At 39.5% G+C, this 18,239-nt stretch overlaps 1 protein-coding gene across 1 annotated transcript; it reads right to left on the reverse strand.

Annotated features, from left to right (window-relative positions):
* Positions 1 to 1,969: 1,969 nt before the first annotated feature.
* FETUB (fetuin B) lies at positions 1,970 to 16,479 on the reverse strand. Its single transcript, XM_037141740.2, has 7 exons — positions 16,154 to 16,479; positions 15,701 to 15,811; positions 14,157 to 14,244; positions 11,159 to 11,322; positions 10,344 to 10,445; positions 3,397 to 3,480; positions 1,970 to 2,477 (listed from the first exon to the last, which is right to left on the reverse strand). The coding sequence occupies exons 1-7, from the start codon at positions 16,376 to 16,378 to the stop codon at positions 2,100 to 2,102; spliced, it is 1,152 nt and encodes a 383-aa protein (XP_036997635.2). The 5' UTR covers positions 16,379 to 16,479; the 3' UTR covers positions 1,970 to 2,099.
* Between the last annotated feature and the right edge of the window lie 1,760 nt (positions 16,480 to 18,239).

Below are 18,239 nucleotides of genomic sequence, written 5' to 3' on the forward strand. Positions count from 1 at the left end.
GGTGGAGCCACTGCCAAAGCCTAGTGCTGAAGCTGGCAAGAGCAGGGAACAAACACCCTGATCTCTCCACCCCTCTGATAGCCTCCTCCCATTGGCTTTTTGACCCCAGTAGTCAACTAGCCTGCAGGGGAGCCTGTGGGTTACTCAACCCACAGGAATTGGCCTCCTGAAAAGACGAAGAATGGACCGGGGGGCAAACAGAGGAAAACCATTGCTAGCCCTACACAGAATTTCCCAAATGTGTTCAATAACACCCTCATATACTTTTTTTTCCAGTAAAAATGGGTGGAAGGACCCTGGACTTTGTGTCCTTTTCTTTGTGTCCCTTGCTGAATGGACAAGAGTACCATCAACAGAGAGGATACAGAAGGAAAAGTAGGTTTGACTGAGGAGTTGCTGAGTTGACCTTCTTAAATTCAAAGGAAGCATGATTGTTGACACTTACCCTCTTTCAATCATCTGACAATGCTGACTCTTGTTCTTTCTTTAAATTTCCTCAGGTAGACTTTGTCCTACATCCAGGTCCTTCCCCTACCCTTCTGACAGTTTCTCCTAAGGCATTTAGGTTTCTCTTTGGTTCATCTCTTAGATGCTATTTCTCTAGTTTTTGATGCTTGATTTTTTTTCTTCCTCTGAAAACTTCATGCAGGCAAGCTGATCAATAGTCTTGTCAATAGTCTCAAAATGCTGCAATCACTAATCATTTGAGGCCCTCGTATTCAAATAATTGGTGTTTGCAAATCGCTGATGTTAATCTTCTATGCTACAACTTCAAGATATGGACATTTCTAGTTACGTAGTATTAAAAGTTCTTTTTGATGAATCTTTAAAAGTAACTTCTTTAAAAATAAGAAAATGAGCCCTCTTCCGGGCCCCTGGGAACCAAGCAACCACGGTTCGACCCTCCACTCCGGCAGGCATTCTCTCCCTCTCTCCTTCCTTTCCCCTCTAAAGATAAATAAATGAAATCTTAAAAAAAAAAATAAGAAAATGAGTGACCCCTCCTCCCCTCTAGCTACTGGGGAAGGGTTTTCAGGAACTACTATAAAGGACGCATGGACAAAACCAAGGGGGAAGGTGGAAGCAAGGAAGGGTGGGTTTGGCTGGGGTGGGGGGAGTGGGAGGAAGAAATGCAGACAACTGTAATTGAACAACAATAAAATAATTTTAAATAAAATAAAATATTCAGGGAATGAAATATTGGGGAGCTATGAGATAGTAGAAATAAACTTTCTAAAATTAAAAACATACATGTGTATATAACTATATATTACATATATTTTTGTGTGTATATATGCATATGAATGTATTATATATATAACATGTATATAATATTACATGTTATATATATATATTTGTTTGTTTGTTTGTTTTTTTCTTTTAAGTGAAAAATTTGGGAATGAATGTTATCTGGGCTGTTAATTTCTTCTCTGAGCAAAACTATTAAGTAAGCCAGACAGCTCCCGAACTTGGAACAATATCTGATTCTCCCCAAGCTGAACCAAAGGCCACAGGCAACAGTCTCTTCCTGTACCCCATTGCTGAGTTACTTCACCCAGTTCTGGGCTTGGAGGCTATTCAGACAGGTAAAAAAAAATCCACCTTCATGCTGAAGGCTGTGCAGACAATATCTGACCAATACTTGGTGTTAAAATAATTATGAAATAAAGAGAGTGTGAAACTGTGATTAATCTCAGTCTCTTAGTACCCTTCAAATTTCATCTCATTTTGATCAAAAGAATCCCAGTATGCTCTTTCCCAAAAAGAGGAGGGAATTCCTAAGTATGGCAGGTTCTACATCAGAGACATTTAGCTAAATGTCAATAATCATTACAAAGGAAAAGGTGGAATACGTAAGTGGCATCTACCCACAGAAGGATATCTTGGATGGTTTAGGAGGTATACAGCTCATTGTACTAGTGGAGGATTTCATGTCATTTCCACTTCCAGCCAAAATGATGAGACCAAGAAGAGTCAAAACCACACACTTTATTAGCCACTGTCTACATTCAAACACTTTGTCTCTCCGTCTCCCTTCTCTCCATGACCTCTCGTCTCCCACCCAGTGCTGCATCCACATGGAATTCTCCATGTGGTTCTCATGGTGGGAGAACAAGCGGGCTGGCGTCTTGGGCTGGTCCTGGGCACCCAGCAGAGTGTTGCTCTTTGGGAGGAAAAGGCAGGACAACCAGCTTCTTACTCACAGGCTCCAGGAAGAGGAAGGAAACATCGAGGGTTTCTCCCTGGGGATTTGTGGTTAGATCCAGCTGCACAGGGAAGGCCTCAACAGGACCCTTTTCCTGGGAACCTTCAGGCTCCTTATCATCCAGTTCAGGAAGGTACTGGACAGACCCTCTTGGCACAGCTCTAGAGGGTGAGTGAGTGGGTTCTGCATTTTTCTCCTGGGCCTTTTCCACATTAGGGAGGTTCACAGGTCCCTGGTTAGCAGTAGAAGTTTCACCCCCAGGGGTTGGAGCCTGAAATAATAACACTTTTAATAAGGGGACTTTCCACCTAAGAAATCTCTGCTGTGCCTGGTACCAGGCTAAAGTGTTCTGTGCCTTTCTGACAGAGTGTTTCAAAGGGATACCAGCTAGAGGTATGGGCCTCTGGTTAAAGGGTTATGAAGCAAAACAGATAAGGGCCAGGGGGAACTAAGACTGGTAGAAGCTTGATTGCAAGTCTCACAAATCTAGGATGGAACAATGAAGTTAAATGGAGTATTCAAAGTCCCCAATGAGCCATCTCCCTGCTCCTAGTAGTGGCAGCAACAACCACCTTTTACTAATTGTTTATTCTGTGCCAGGTCCAATACAGTGTCCTTATCCAGGTCTTCTCACTTGCTTCTCTCAGGGAACTAAATGAGGTAGGCACTGCAATCCCATTCATATATGAGGCAACCATCACTCAGAGAGGTAAGAATTTGCCCATGTCACACAGCTCACAGGCAGCAGAGCAGGACTGGAACCCAGGTGGCCTGTCTCAACCACCCTTTCAACAACACCAAGCTACCTCATAGTAAGTGCTCCATAAATACTTCTGGAAAGGGGCTGAATATTTCCATGGAAATAACTTCTCCCTCCAGTTCACTATAAGGGTTTTTGGGACACTTAATTTAATGTCTCGGAGGCCTAAGCCTTGCAAGCTAGTATATCCCTATTTCTGAAGGAGTCTTATTTATTCTGCAGGAGCACATTGCAGTGAAAATAAAGAGTGATAAGTATTTAACCAACTATCCTATGGGTATGAACTCAGGGCAGCCTGAATAAAATGATGATCATGGATTTAAGGAAAATAAAAGGAGAGGATGGGCTAGGGACAGCTAAAGTATAGATAATCTGCTAAAATACAATCTTTTTGCCCCACAGGAAGACAAACAATGATAATAAAAAATACCTGTGATTCAAAGAAGTTACACTTCACGGAGACAAGCCTTTCTAAGCCTCTCACAGCCAGAGAACCTTGGCAAAGAGCAACAGGCTAAAAAAAGGAGAGAAGATACAATTTTGTTTGAGTTTTACCATTATCAGTGATCATAAGTGAAAATGAGCTTGCTTTCTGCTTATGAGCACACACAGTCAATAATACTTTTATGCTACCACCATGCAATAGGCAGGCTCTGAGCCAGTTCTCTGTAGGTTATTCCTCCAAATAACCACCCAAACAAGGCTAAATGGACTCCAGTAATGAAAAACTCAGGACTTCTTGAGGAACAAACTCTATTAGAAAATTCTTTACATTGAGTGGAAATTTGTGTCTATACAATGTATCTACCTTTTGGCCTTATTTCTACTCTTGGGTCAATGAAGAAACTTGTGCTCAACTCTCACATAAAGCAGCCCTTTAAGTACAGTCCACCTCAGTTTCCTTTCATCAGACAAAGCTACTGGTACCTCCTTCAACTTCTCTTTATTTAAAAATAAAATACTTTTCTTTTCTTATCACACATGTAATAGTTATTTAGAATATATATAAACAGAAAGAAAATAAAAAGGCCTGTTTTTACATGAAAGGTACATCTTTTCTGCAATGATTTGTTTTCTTCTAATCTTTTTTTGTATTCATACATACTTCTTCTTCTAGGAAATAGAATTACACTATATATACTATTTGATAACTCTCTTCTGTCACTTAACAATATATTGTGAAAATTCTTTTATGGCATTGAATAGTCTTCTATGACCTTTATAATGGCTACCTAATATTCCTCTGTGTTACTTAAATAGTTCTCTTTTTTAGATACTAGATAGCATTTCATTTATTCTGTTTAAACATTGAAGCTACATCTTTTCATATGTCCCCAGTTAACTCCTTAGGGTAAATTCCTGGAAGAGAAATTTTAGAGTCATAGAGTATATACATTTTTAAGTATAAATAGAGTAGTAAATAAAATGTTGCCTCAATTTCTAAAGAATTTTAAGAATAGAGTATTCACATAGAATTTATTAAAATGTGCCTAAACAGATTGCATGAATATTATTCTATAACCCATCTCCAGACTATATGAAGAAAAGATTAGAAATTGTTTTAAGTGGGAAAAATTCACTAATGTAGGAAATTCTTGGAGAATGGTGCTTCAGTCTTTCCCTCCTCCTCTTCATCACCAAATCACCCAGGGAAGGGCTCTAAGAGAACTTTCTAGAGAGACAGCAGGTCCTGGTACCAACCAGAGCCTGGCCCTTCCCACTCAGGCTAGGATCTGCTGAGCTACCGTAACTCATAGTCCTACCTGGTGCTGAAATTAGAATGGACCACAGAAAGGGAGTTAGAGGGCATGCTTGACATGTGAATCCTAGAATTTAGGCTATGGAGATTGGATCTGCTTTTCTCTCAGAGCATCCTCAGAGCAGGATCTTGGATAAAGCAGCCTACTATGGTAAAGAGAAAAGGCAGCAAGGGAAGCCCATCTCCACTGTCTGGCATAGTAAAAATGTGTGAGGTTTACATGGGACAAGCAAATGGCACAGGTAGTGTTCTTTTGAATGTGCCCACCCAAAGGGACTTTCAGATACAAGGCATTTAATAGTAAAAATATGTGGGGGCTGAATCTGAAAAAGGGTGGTTCCAGAGAATCAGCGAGGGACCACCCCATCCTACTAGGAAGAGAAGGAGGAACTCATGCCTGTACCACCTGACAGAACCAGCACTACAGCCTGTTTCAGAGAGGACCAGTGTAGCCCAAGAGAACACTACGACTGTAGGTTTAGTTATATAAAAAGACTGTACTCTCTTCTCTAATCCTCTCTCATTCTTCTTTCAACTTGGAAGATCCAGAATTAAGCAAAAGATTGCAGGAGTGGGAAAGAGAATGAAAGAACAGACCTTAATCCCTTCCTCACATTAGGTCTTAAACTCTAGATCAGGCTTGAGCTACAAAAAGGGAAAACTAAAAATAGACCTGCCTTTTGACCCAGCAATTCCACTGCTAGGAGTATATCCTAAGAACCCTGAAACACCAATCCAAAAGAACCTATGCACCCCAATGTTCATAGCAGCACAATTTACAATAGCCAAGAGATGGAAGGAACCTAGGTGCCCATCAGTAAATGAATGGATCAAAAAATTGTGGTACATATACACAATGGAATTCTATGCAGCAGAAAGAAAGAAGGAGCTCCTACTCTTTGCAACAGCTTGGTTGGAACTGGAAAGCATTATGCTGAGTGAAATAAGTCAGGCATTGAAAGAAAATACCAGATGATCTCACCTTTAACAGGAAGCTAAACAACAAAACAAACAAGCAAGCAAAATAAAAACAATGACACTGAAATAGAGAACAGGGGGACAGCGACCAGAGGGGAGAGGGGAGGGACTTTCAGGGAGAAAGGGGGAAGGATTTACAGGAACTAGTATAAAGGACACATGGACAACAATTAAGGGGGGTGGAAATGGAAGGGAGGTGGGAGCATGAGGGTGGGGCTGGAATGGGAGTAAAAGACAGAATACTGTACTTGAAAAATAATTAAATAAAAAAAAATTTCAAAGGAAAGGGAAAGCTTTGCATTGAACATAAGGTAGAAATTTTGATTCAGAATTGACTGAACAAAACTTTTTCATCCCTGAGAGCGAACCTTAATTATATAAGTAAAGTTGTTTCTCTTGCTGAAAATAACCAGAAAGCTAAGGGATCTGCCCAAGATGTCATTGACAAATGAGAAAGAGTGGTCCTGCAGAATAGGGTGAAGATGTTTCTCAAATATTCCTTGAGAAAATTGAGACTATTCAACTAACTGTTTACAAAAGGCTTTTGAGAGACACACTTTATATTCAAAGACATACATAGGTTGGAAGTAAAAAAAAAATGGAAAAAATTACAATGTAAACATTAACCAAAAGACAGCTGGAATGGCTATAAAAATATTAGGCCAAATTGACTTTAAGATAAAAATTGTCACTAGTGAGAAGAAAAAAACACTTTTTAATCCTCATCTGAAGATATGTTTATTGATTTCAGGAGATAAAGAGAGAGAGAAACATCTATGTGAGAGAAAAACATTAATCAGTTGCCTCCTGTATATACCCTGACCAGGATCAAACCCACAACTTAGTTATGTGCCCTGACTGAGGATTGAACCTGCAGCCTTTTGGCATATGGAATGACAGTCCAACCAAGCAAGCCACCCAGCCATTGTAAGGAAAAACATTTTATAATGATAAAAAGGGTGCATTTATTACGAAGACACAATACCTACACATGCTTATGACCTAACAACAGAGTGCAAATTACATTAGCAAAAACTGACAGAATTCAAGGGAGATACAGAAAATTCAACGACAGGCAGAAATCTTACTTTCAATAATGGATAGAACAACTATGCAGAACATTAACACGGAAACAGAAGTCTTGCGCCACACTATAAATCAACTAAACCTGACAATTGCTGAATGCTTCACCTAACAACAGCAGAATACACATTCTTCTTAAGTGTACATGGAACATTCACCAGGGTATATCCTATGTTAGGCTATGAAATAAACTTTAATAAATTTAAGAACTGAGATCATTCAACATACATTCTCTAACCACAATGAAATGATTTTAGAAATAAAACAGCAGAAGAAAAATGGGGAATTTCACAAATACGTGGAAATTAGCTAATATATGCCTAAATAACCAGTTCATCAAAGAAGATATCACAAGGAAAATTGAAAAACACTTTGAGATGAATGGGAACAAAGACACAATATGTATGACTTATTGAGAGGCAACTAAAGAATTGCTTAGAAGAAATTTATAGATGTAAATGCTTATGTTAAAAAGAGAAAAGAGATTACAAATCAGAGCTCTCCCCCTCAAGAGGACATCCCTGATTTTCTTCCCTCTCAGGGGTGCATCTCCTAAACTCTAAGGGTCCCACATGACTTGCAACCAAGGAAGCAATGGGCAGAGGCAGCTCATGCCAGGCTAATCCCCTGAACCTGCCTCCAAGGACCCTTTTCTCTGACTTCCCAGTGAGCCAAAGCAGCCCCACCTTGGCTCACTTCTTTCCAAAGCAGTCCTGCTTAGGCTCTCTCCTACTGCTTCTTTTTTTCTCTCTCTCTCTTCAATGAGTACATGTGTACAATGAATAGGTTTTATTTTTATTTTAAATTTTTAAAAATTGCCTTTCATTGTTAATGCTATTACATTTATTTCTGCCTTCCCTCACCCCCAGACCACCTCCGCCCAGCCCCTACTTCCCTATCCTCAAGCAATCCCCATATCACTGTCTACCCCTATGGGTCATGCATATATAGTCTTTGGCTAATCCCTTCACCTTCTTTCATCCAGTGCCCCCACCTCCCCTCCAACAACTGTCAATCTGTTCCGTGTATCTGTGCTTCTGCTTCTTAAGTTTACTCTGTTAGTTTATTCTGTTGCTTCTTCCATCCTAAGCCCTTCCTTGATTCACTGTCCCCAGCTAATAAAGGTACACTAAAAATCACCTGGACTTGTGTACTTTCAAAATCACTTGGACTCATGTTGTGAAATCTTTCCTGCACAAAGTCAAGAAATCACACTCTACAGGCCAGCCCAAGGCAGAACCATTCTATGCCCAGTTCCTGTCTGCTGACAGTTATGGTCTACAAATCACTGACAAGAAAAAAGATTACAAATCAATAACCTAACTTCTACCTTAGAAAACAAGAAAAAGAACAGCAACCTAAGCCCAAAGCAAGCATAATGAAGGCAAAAATAAAAGTAAAGAGAAAAAAATAAAGAAAATAAAACCAAAAGTTAATTCCTTGAAAAGATCAATCAAATTAACAAAACTGTAGTTAGAATGTCCAAGAAAAAATAACTCAAAATACTAAAATTAGAGTTAAAGATGGGACATTACTTCTAACATTTCAGAAATATTCATTAAAAAGGGAATACTATGAATAACTGTGTGCTGCCAAATTATATAACTTAGATGAAGTGAACAAATTTCTAGGAAGAGACAAGCTACCTAAATTCACTGAAAAAGAAATCAAAAATATGAATAGACTTATAATAAGAGATTAAGTTATTAATCAAGAAAACTTCCCACAAAGAAAAGCATAGGCCCAGATGGTTTCACTGGTGAATTCTACCAAACATTTAAAGAAGAATGAACATCAACTCTCTTACAAACTCCTCCAAAATAAAGTAGAAGAGGAGGGGAAATTTCCCAACTCATTCTTTGAGGCCAGTATTAAATACATGTGAAAACCAGCTACAGACAACACAAGAAAACTACAGGTCAATATCTCTTCTGAATATAGATGAAAAGTCTTTTTTAAAAAAAATACTGGCAAATGAAATAGCAACATGTAAAACAGATTATACACCATGATCAACTGGGATTCATCCCCAAAGTGCAAGTTTGTTTTAACATACAAAAACCAATCATTGTTATATATAATACTAACAGCTTAAAGGAGGGGAAAAAGTCACATAATTACCTCATTAACACAGAAAAAGCCCTTGACAAACGCTAACACTTTCTTGATAGAAAAAAAATTCAACAAACTAAAACTTTATGAAGGTCATCCATGAAAAACCTACAGTTAATATCATATTAAATGATAAAATACTGAATGCTTTCTCCCTAAAAACCGGAATAAGATAAGGATGTCTATTCTCCTCACCTGTCTTTAACATTGCACTGAAAGTTCTAAGTTCTAACCAGGAAGAAAGAAGAAGAAGAAAGAGATAGAGAGAAAGAGAAGTGAGAGAGAGAGGAAGGAAGGAGAAGGAAAGAAAGAAGGAAAGCAAGGCAGAAGGAAAGAAAGGAAAAGAAGGGCGAAAAGGAAGGAAGGGAGAGAGAGAGAAAGAAAGAGAGAAAAAGAAAAGAAGAAAGGAAAGAAAAGGAAGATTGGAAAGGACAAGGTAATCTATCTCTATTTGCACATGACATAATCTTGTATATAGAAAATCCTAAGGAATCTACTGGAAACTATTAGAACTCATAAATGAGTTCAGCAAGTTTACAAGATACACATCAATATATAAAAATTAATTGCATTTCTATAAACTTACAATGAACAGTCAAAAAATAAAATTAAAAAGACAAATACATTATAGTAGCATCAAGAGAATATTTAGGTGTACAAGTAAATGAAAGTCTTGTATACTAAATTTACAAAACATTGTTGAAAGAAATTAAGTTCTAAACAAATGGAAAGACATAGAGAGCAAATAGTGTCCATGGTCTTGGGTAATGTGGCAAGGAGAATGACTGACAATGGGTATGAGGTTTCTTTAGGGACTGGTGAAATATTCTAAAATTAGATATGGTGGTGGCACAACTCTGAGAATATACTAAAAAGCCACTTAATTTGATACCTTAAAAAAGGTGAACTTTATGGTGTGTAAATTATGTCTTAATAAAGCTATTATAAATAAGTAAATAAGGGAAGAAAAGACTCCCCTTATTTTTTATGCACGTTTCCCAATTGTGTTACAACACATTATGCCAACTGGCATTCCCACCAGGTGTGTCAAATGGTTTGAAGGCACCCTCCCCATCCTGATGCATCCTTTCAAAGATGTCCTGTTTCACTTTGTTCTTCTTAGTGGTCCAAAAGATGAAACACCATACTGTATTCCAAATGTGACTGGATTTGTTCAGATAAAAGCAAGACCATCACCAACCACTGAGGAAATTTATTTATATATTTTACAGCCTCTATGGATCATTTTCTGCAAAGACATAACATTACTGATGAAAACTGCACTTAAAATCAAATACTACTGCATCTGGGCCAGCACAATCCTTGCAGGGAAAAAAAGTGTCTCGTGCATTACAACAGCTCCTATATAGTTTATGTTCAATACATACACATAGATGATTTGTGAACACACATCCTAAATTATGAAGACATTCAAGAAAACTCACCGCAGAGTCAAGGGGCTGAAGTGCACAGCTGCTGGCCTGGGATTTGGTACATGGTGACTCTTTGATTAAATATTCCACAAAGCAGCCTAAGCCAAATACCCACTGGTATGAGACAAAAGTTGAGAAACAAAAATCAAACCTTTCCATGTGGAGAAGTAACCGAGGTTTGGCGGGATAATCTTCACAGAAACCATAATCATTGTCACTCAGGTCTCCTGTGGTCCCTGTAATTCCCACCATGACCAAACCAGGTATGGTAATTTTGTTATTTAGAGAACATAATCAGCATATCTTTCTTCCCTTCTTAACTATTTGAGTGGGCTCCCTTGGGTGAGCTTATTTTTCTTCAAGTAGATTTGTTTTTAGATTAGTTTTCCTTTATATGATAGATATCAACATAATTAAAAAAACAAATGAGCCTTCATTTCCCCTAACCCGTAAAACTCAACACCACTTCAGGCCTTATCATGGAGTGGAAGTTAACTTGCTAGATGAGATGCATGGTCAACCAGATATGAGACTGTAGCTGTAAATAGTGAACCTAGATGAATAACCCAAGGAGACTATGAGTCCATTTCCATTCTTGCCTTAAAGGCAATGAGATAAAATCAAATCCCACAACTACTGTGGGAATCCCAAGGAATAACTCAGAAACTAAAATACGATTGAATGTGCATCAGGTCCACCAACCTAAGGAGCGAAGAAAGGCTCTTTGGTTCTAATCAAAAGACATGCCTTAATATCCTCCTCTCAGTTTAGAAATTGATACCAGTCATGAAACACATTGCTGTTTCAGCTGGGCATTTCAGCCTCACCTGCATAGACGCCTTGGTGACTTTGAAGAGAGAATACTGCTTTGAGCTGCTCTCGTTGTTGAGTTTTGCAAGAGACTCATGAACAGTTTCCAGAACTCTGGGATCTGACAACTTAGTGGGGCTTGGGCAGTCAGGACACATAAAGGAAATCTTTTTCCGAGAAACTGTTGATGACAAACAGAGCAGTTTAAAAATAAAGCTCCTTAATAATTTTTAATCCTACAAAGCATATGACCACAATAGAAGCAGAAATTTTTAAATATGAAAAGATACTCAGTTTTGGCAAGAATAGAGTGGACAAGGCATTGTCTGGAGCGAACTTAGCTGTCAGCAGTGAGTTTTCTGCAGTTAACATGCATTTCTCTCATAATTTATTTAAAAATCAAAGCAAAGTTTTTTACCTCATACAAATTATGCTATGAATTTTGCTCAAAAACATATATTTATTTATATTGATTATATTTATTTATATGTATTTATAAATTATATTGATACTGTTATAAAAACTTTCCCCTCTATTAGTAGCTCAGTATCTTCTATCATTATTGCCTCTGTAAAGTAACTGAGTGTCTTAAAAGGTTGGGATTTATTATTGATATGTTTTTTCCACCTTTTAGTCCCCAACATCTAACACAATGTGTTTAGTAAATGCTTGTTGAATGAATAAATGAGTGAATGATATATGAAAAATGGAATTATACTCTCTCTGGTTAGAAAATGTAAGTGAGCCAGAAAAAAAAATTAACCAAGTCACTGTACAACTGGATAGAATAATTATTCTAATGATAGAGCCAGAATTTTTGACTAGGAGGAGCTGGGGGGAGCAAAACTAGTGTGAAAGTCAGGCTGGAAACTTGTCTGCAAATTGTTTTTGCAGAGCAAAATAATCGATCAGTTTTGTGTTTATCTGAGTGTATTTGGGTGTACCGTGCAGAGTTATATCCATAGGTTGTCACTTCTGGCACCACCCCCACATGTCACTTTCTGACCTCCCATGCCTCTAGTACCTGTAACTTCTGAGTCCTGATCTGTTTTATTAGTTGTTGTTCTCTAACCTAAGAAAGCCTCTTCACAACCAGGAAGCTTAACCTGTGGCTAATAAAATATTTGGTCTGTTGCCTTATCCCTCAAAGGAACAAGCAGCATTGTTATGACCTGGAGCTTGTTACAAATGCACTCTCAGGCCCCAGCACAGACATATGGAATCAGAGTCTGTAACTGAACAAGATCCAGGGGAGTCCCATGCACATAACAGTTTGACAAGTAGCCATATCCAATTTTCCTAAGCCTTGGATGCTTGCTTTCCAAAGAAAGACCCAGAATGAATGCATGTGCTTATTTGAAATGTCCTCAGTTTCAGCCTAATTCTTAGTGCATTTACATACTTGTTCAATATTATGGACTCCTTATACTTGACAGGAGCTAGGGGAGGGTTGTAGCCAAAAGAAAGAAGGCATAAAATATACTACATGAAATAAAATTATGACCCATGCACTGGTCTGCAGTGCCCGCGGCATTATGGATGGAGAATCAAGACAAATTCACACAACTTACCGAGTCCTGTGGAGGAAAAGGGACAGCACAGCTACTCCCTCAAGGGGGGAGAGCCTCAGACCAGCCTGGCCACTGTCTCAAAGGGAGATTGCGCTGACCCTTGCTTAGACAGGCTCTTACTGGGTTTTTTGCACAGGAGTTCAGGTACAACTTATTAATCATTGTCAGGCAGTAAACAGTAGAGAGCATACAAAGAACTATTAAGGCTTCTTCTGAGTCAGGGTCTATCAGCTAAAGGGCTACAAAACTTTGGGAAAACAAAGTCACTTTCTGCCCGGGCCTTTATCATTTAACTAAGAGCATTCTTAGCAAATCAGGTTTCGCAGGATTTCACATATCCTTTCTCAGGCCTGATCACCCAGGGAGCCTGCCATTCCCAGCATAGGGCTGCACCACCCTCTGTCATTGTTTTCAGGCTTAAGTCAGGCAGAGGAGGCAGATAGCCAAGGAATTCTTGGAGACTTCTCAAAGACAGCCTGAGGACTCAGGCTTTGTCAAAGCGGGGGGGTGGGGTGGGGGGGGCAAGAGTCCATCACCCCCTCTTTGCCACAGCCCCCCCCCCAGTCCTTCCTTGAGGGCCTCCCAAGTGATCACATCTGGCTTAGGTTGCCCCCCCACTGACGTGTTGTACCCGTCATTGACTAACCAACCAAGCGTTGGGGGCCAGAGATGGATGAAGCAGAAGCAGCGCTCCTGCCGGGGAGATACAGTTTGTCTCCTTAGTGGCTCACAGTCTGGAGGTCGCTCACTCAGCCTTATCCATGGGGGACGGTTACAACTCCTGAAACCAGGCAGAGTGGTTCCCAACAAAATTGAACACCTCAAATCAAGGCAGTGCATAGTCTGTGCTCCATGAGTGGTTAAGTTAAAGTTTTGTAGGAATGAGAACGGAAGAGCTTGTTCCTTTCCCGTGTAGAACACCGTAGAAGAAGCAGCAATGGCCATGATTCTTAAAGAATAATATGAGTTTGAAGAGCAGGAAGTATCAGGGGAGGGCATCTTCAGCAGAGGAAAAGGCACAAGCAAGATGCAGAGATTAGAAAGTGCAATATGGGTTCAGAAAATAGATATACTCAGTTGAACAAAGTGCAGAGTTGGTGTAGTCAGGGAAGTAATGGCATAGACATCTAGAAAGGCAACCTGGGGACCAGTGTAGAGATGATGCCATTTACGTCAGCTTAAAAAAACTAGGCTTTAATGCAGTACTCATAAATAAGCTATTGCAGATGATTTAAAAAGACTAAATATGGGAAGAGCAGTTAAAGTTGAATTTCATAAGAGAGGCAAGTATTGGATATATATTAAGAACCTGCCCTTGGTATGAATAGGAAGTAAGGATAGAAGAACCCTATACATTCTGGGTATAGCCCTGCTTAATTCTATTTTTCCATCTTTCATCAAAGTAAAATAAAAAATAAATAAATAAAACAGAGTGCTCACTTACCTGGGCGAAGAGTGCAGTTATAAGCATGTGAATAGAGAACTCTTTTTGGGTAGTTAATGTGAAATATTACCTTGCATTCACCATAAACCTGGAACCAACAAACACATTTTATGACATTATAGAATAAACTCTAGCTTTTGAAAATACCCCCCAAATGAAATTGGACATTATATTTTCTGAGTAATGAAAAACTTAAGGTCAATTTTGGTCACTTTGAGTGTGAGAAACTGCCAACTGATCATTGAACGGTTTACCCTTCTCCTGGGACACAGCTAGGCTACATTTCCTACCTTTCCTCCCAAGTAGTAGGTGTGGCTGATTATAACTGAGTTCTCACCATGAGAAGGTGAGCAGAAGTGGCGGTAATCATTTCCAGGACTGGACCATGAAGATCTCCCCTGTGCAATCTTTCCTCCATGCTCTTTCTCTTTCTTTATGTCTTTTAAAAAATATTTCATTTATTTATTTTTAGAAGGAAATGGAGAGAGAAAAAGAAGGAAAGAAACATCCATGTGTGGTTGCCTCTCATGCACCCCCTATCGGGGACCTGGCCTACAACCCAGGCATGTGCCCTAACCAGTGACCCTTTGCTTTACAAGCTGGCACTCAATCCACTGAGCCACGCCAGCTAGGGCTTTTTTTCTTTCTATAGCTTGATGCAGTTGACCATGGTGACTACAGAAACCAGGAAGTGAAGGTGGCAGAGTTTATAGCCACAACGTAGAAGCAACCTGGGTCTTTAAGTCACCCTTGAAGGAAAGCCTCCTCTTGATCAGGACTTTCTATTTTGAAGTTTTCATGAGTGAGAAATAAACTTGCATCATGTTGGAATTAGTATACACTTATAGGGGATGTGTCACCTTAACAATTATTCACAACAGGGTAAGTAGGACTCAGAAATGTCTCTTCAAAATCAGATAGGTGCAGTTTGACAAATCTGGTTGACTAGAAAAGTTACCTTGATTGAATAGTTTACTTCTAATCACAATCTTGCACTCAAAAGTGTTATGTCAATTAATGAAAATAACTCAATGGTCATGTTTAAAGAGATCAATTCTGAGGCCTTTTCAGTTTTGTGATTCCAGGAAATGCTTCCACAGCATCTCTGAGAGCTCCCATACTGTAAGCCCTTCCTTTCCTCAGCCTCAAACTTCATGTCCATGTTCATTAAAAACAGAATAAAGCAAAATAAAACCAAAAGGCTCTGCCTGTGCTCTTCCACAGCTTTTATTAAACACACATCTAGAGCACTAGAACTCAGCTCTTTTTCCTGCAATTTAAACACCCGGCTTAGAGTCTTCAGAAAGGTCTTAGAAGCAGGAAATAATTTGGGGGAAACTTCTCAACTCTAGGGTCATAACCCCAGTGGGACTCTCAGAAATTCCTCTGTTTTATCTAATAGAATTGGAATAACCACATGAGCACTATGCCCAAGAGATTAGAAAGAAAAACATTTAAAAGATGGCGCCCATTGAACAATCTTCACTCCATAGACAGAGGACACCTAATTTTTCCTCTAGAGCTCCTTGGAAACAAACACTTACCGATTCATGAAGGATCTTCACCCCACAGTCCCCCAATGCCTTCTTGCTGAGCACATGGCAGTCAGTCTCTAATACATCCAATGTGAGATAGAACAGAGATCCCAGACCATCCTGTGGGAAGGAGTGAAAAAATGCACCACATCCCACATGAAGCAGAAACCCCCACAGACTGGCCAAAAGAGTCTCTGGTTTATGGCAGAGCCAAAGGCTACCATGGTTGTAATTTCTTATAAACTGTGGGACACTGGACAAGTGTCAGAGTAGGATACCGTTAGCACTTGTTTCTAATGATGGTAGGAGCATATATGTAGCACAACCTAGAGGAGAACAGAGAGTTTTCAGCAGGTTTCCAATTTGGAAAGCACCTGCCAATGCGTGTCTCTGGGTTTCCACCCCCAGCCAGCCTATGCAGCTTGTGTGAACACCTGCCCCAGATAGAGGACTGTTACTTGCCTGTCTGTGTTCTCGGGCATCACGCACTCGGTTGAGGCTTAGTATATAGCCGTCCTTGCGGTCACTGTTGATGTCTTGCAGGGCAGAGCCTGCTGCAGCCAGCACATCTGAGTCATTGCAGGCACGGGAGAGGAGAGAGAAGGGGGTGGGTACCGTCAGGGGCACAGATCTAGCCATACAGCATGCAGCCAAGGTGCAGAGCACCAGGGTTAGGAACAGCCCCATTCTGTGGGAAATAAGACCTAGGGTGATTCAGTATGTGGAGCTGCAAGGATGGACTGCTCACACAGCTCTATAAGGCCAACTGGAGCAGTTTTTGTAATCACAATCTGAACATGTGACCAGAATTTAAAACACAATATCTCACTTTATCTGCTGGAACTCTAAACATGAATTTCTCTGAGTCAGCATTTTGGATGGGATTTGTCAATGTTTCTAACCTTAGGTCCATGAGCAACCTCATATTCTTGTACATGTAAGCAAACTTACATTTCCTAACCATTTCCTGAGAAATCATAGTAAACACATGAGTCAAGGCCCCTGGAGGTCATGACCATATGTATCCTGGCATCCTCCCAAGCTCCATCTGAATCAGAATATGTCGGCTGTTCCATTCTCCCATTTCCCCTCACACCTTTATCCAGCTGATGTCCTCAGCCACACTGATAGTTATCCCAGGCATAGAGCCTGGGGTCATGGTCATGGTACCAATGGTACTCAGTGAATTCATACTTCCTGCCTGAACTCCCATGTTGCCATTCTTGTTAGGTCAGCGAAAATGCTCTAACCCCAAATCATCTACACAAAAAGACCAGTGAGATTCATAAAGAACTTTGGGGTTGGCTAGAAAGTAGTCTATGTAGTATCATTTATGTTTTTTAAAACAGAGACTTTATTTAAGTAAAAAAATGGTATATCAATAGTTCCTGATTATACTCCATATCTACACTTCCTTCTATGGAGCTATGCGGAAGCAAATTCATAAGGAAGCCAAAACCTTAATATTGGGTTGTGTTTTATTAGATTTTATTTTATTTTTTAGAGTGAAGAGAAGGGAGAGAGAAAGAGAGGGAGAGAAATACCTATACATGAGAGAAACATCAATCAGTTGCCTCTCATATGCGTCCTGACCTGGGATGGAACCTGCAACCAAGGCATGTGAGCTTACTGGGGATCAGACCAGCAACCTTTCACTTTGTGGGATGATGCCCAACCAACTGAGTCACACCAGTCAGGGAAAACCTACTATTGCCAAAAAGTCCATACAGTTTTTATCCGTTGAATAAAAGACACATTTTTCATTTTCATCAATAACTTCATTGATTTGGATATTTGAGTATGTTGGCTATCTTCTGAGTATATAGTGTTGATTGTTCACAATGTCTCAATTTGATTGCCATCACCTTCAACTAGGCTACCTGACAGTGGAGCATCGTCCAATGAGAAGTCTCCAGCACCAAACTTCTCAAACCACTTTTGACACATTTGATCAGTCACAGCACCTTCTCCATACACCACACAAATATTTGTTTGCATTTCAGTTGTGTTTTTACCTTTCTTGAAATAATAAAGAATAATATGCCAAAAATGTTGCATATTTTCTTCAATCTTCAATATTAAAATGGCTACACAAAAATTCACCAATTTTAATAAGTTTTTTTAAAGCATGCTTATATGACAGCTGTCACAATACAATCTAACAAACTTGTTTTGAATCTAAGCACCATTGGAGCCATCTTATGAAAAAAAAATTAACAGAGAGATAATGATTGGCAGGTAGGCTGGGAATACCAGTAAGTTCCAAAAGGTTGAGATTCTTGTTTTTCTCTTTTAGGCTCAGGAAGTTTCTAGTCATTGTAATTGTACAAAATACAAATATCTTTTTTAAACTGTCTATTTAAAAAATCACACGCATCAGAGTTAGTCTGTCATAAGAGAATAGAACCAAAACTAGAAGCTATCCCATAGAACCCTAGTCTGTGACATGTGTTCTCCACTCTACACTCCCCCCAGCCCCACCCCCACTCCACATCATCCTCAGTGCTCTGTGCTTCAATAAGTTTGGGAACCTCTGCATTCACAAATG

The sequence above is a fragment of the Artibeus jamaicensis genome, unplaced genomic scaffold, assembly GCF_021234435.1.
Source record: "Artibeus jamaicensis isolate MK-2021 breed Jamaican fruit bat unplaced genomic scaffold, CSHL_Jam_final scaffold_474, whole genome shotgun sequence".
NCBI classification, from domain to species: Eukaryota; Metazoa; Chordata; class Mammalia; order Chiroptera; family Phyllostomidae; genus Artibeus; species Artibeus jamaicensis.

Coding starts and splice junctions, on each gene's coding strand:
- FETUB (XM_037141740.2), bottom strand. CDS start 16,378: ATGGGGCTGTTCCTAACCCTGGTGCTCTGCACCTTGGCTGCATGCTGT. Junction 10,446..11,158: donor TCACCAAGGCGTCTATGCAG/GTGAGGCTGAAA, acceptor GTCTCATACCAG/TGGGTATTTGGCTTAGGCTG. Junction 2,478..3,396: donor GTAACTTCTTTGAATCACAG/GTATTTTTTATT, acceptor TTATTATTTCAG/GCTCCAACCCCTGGGGGTGA.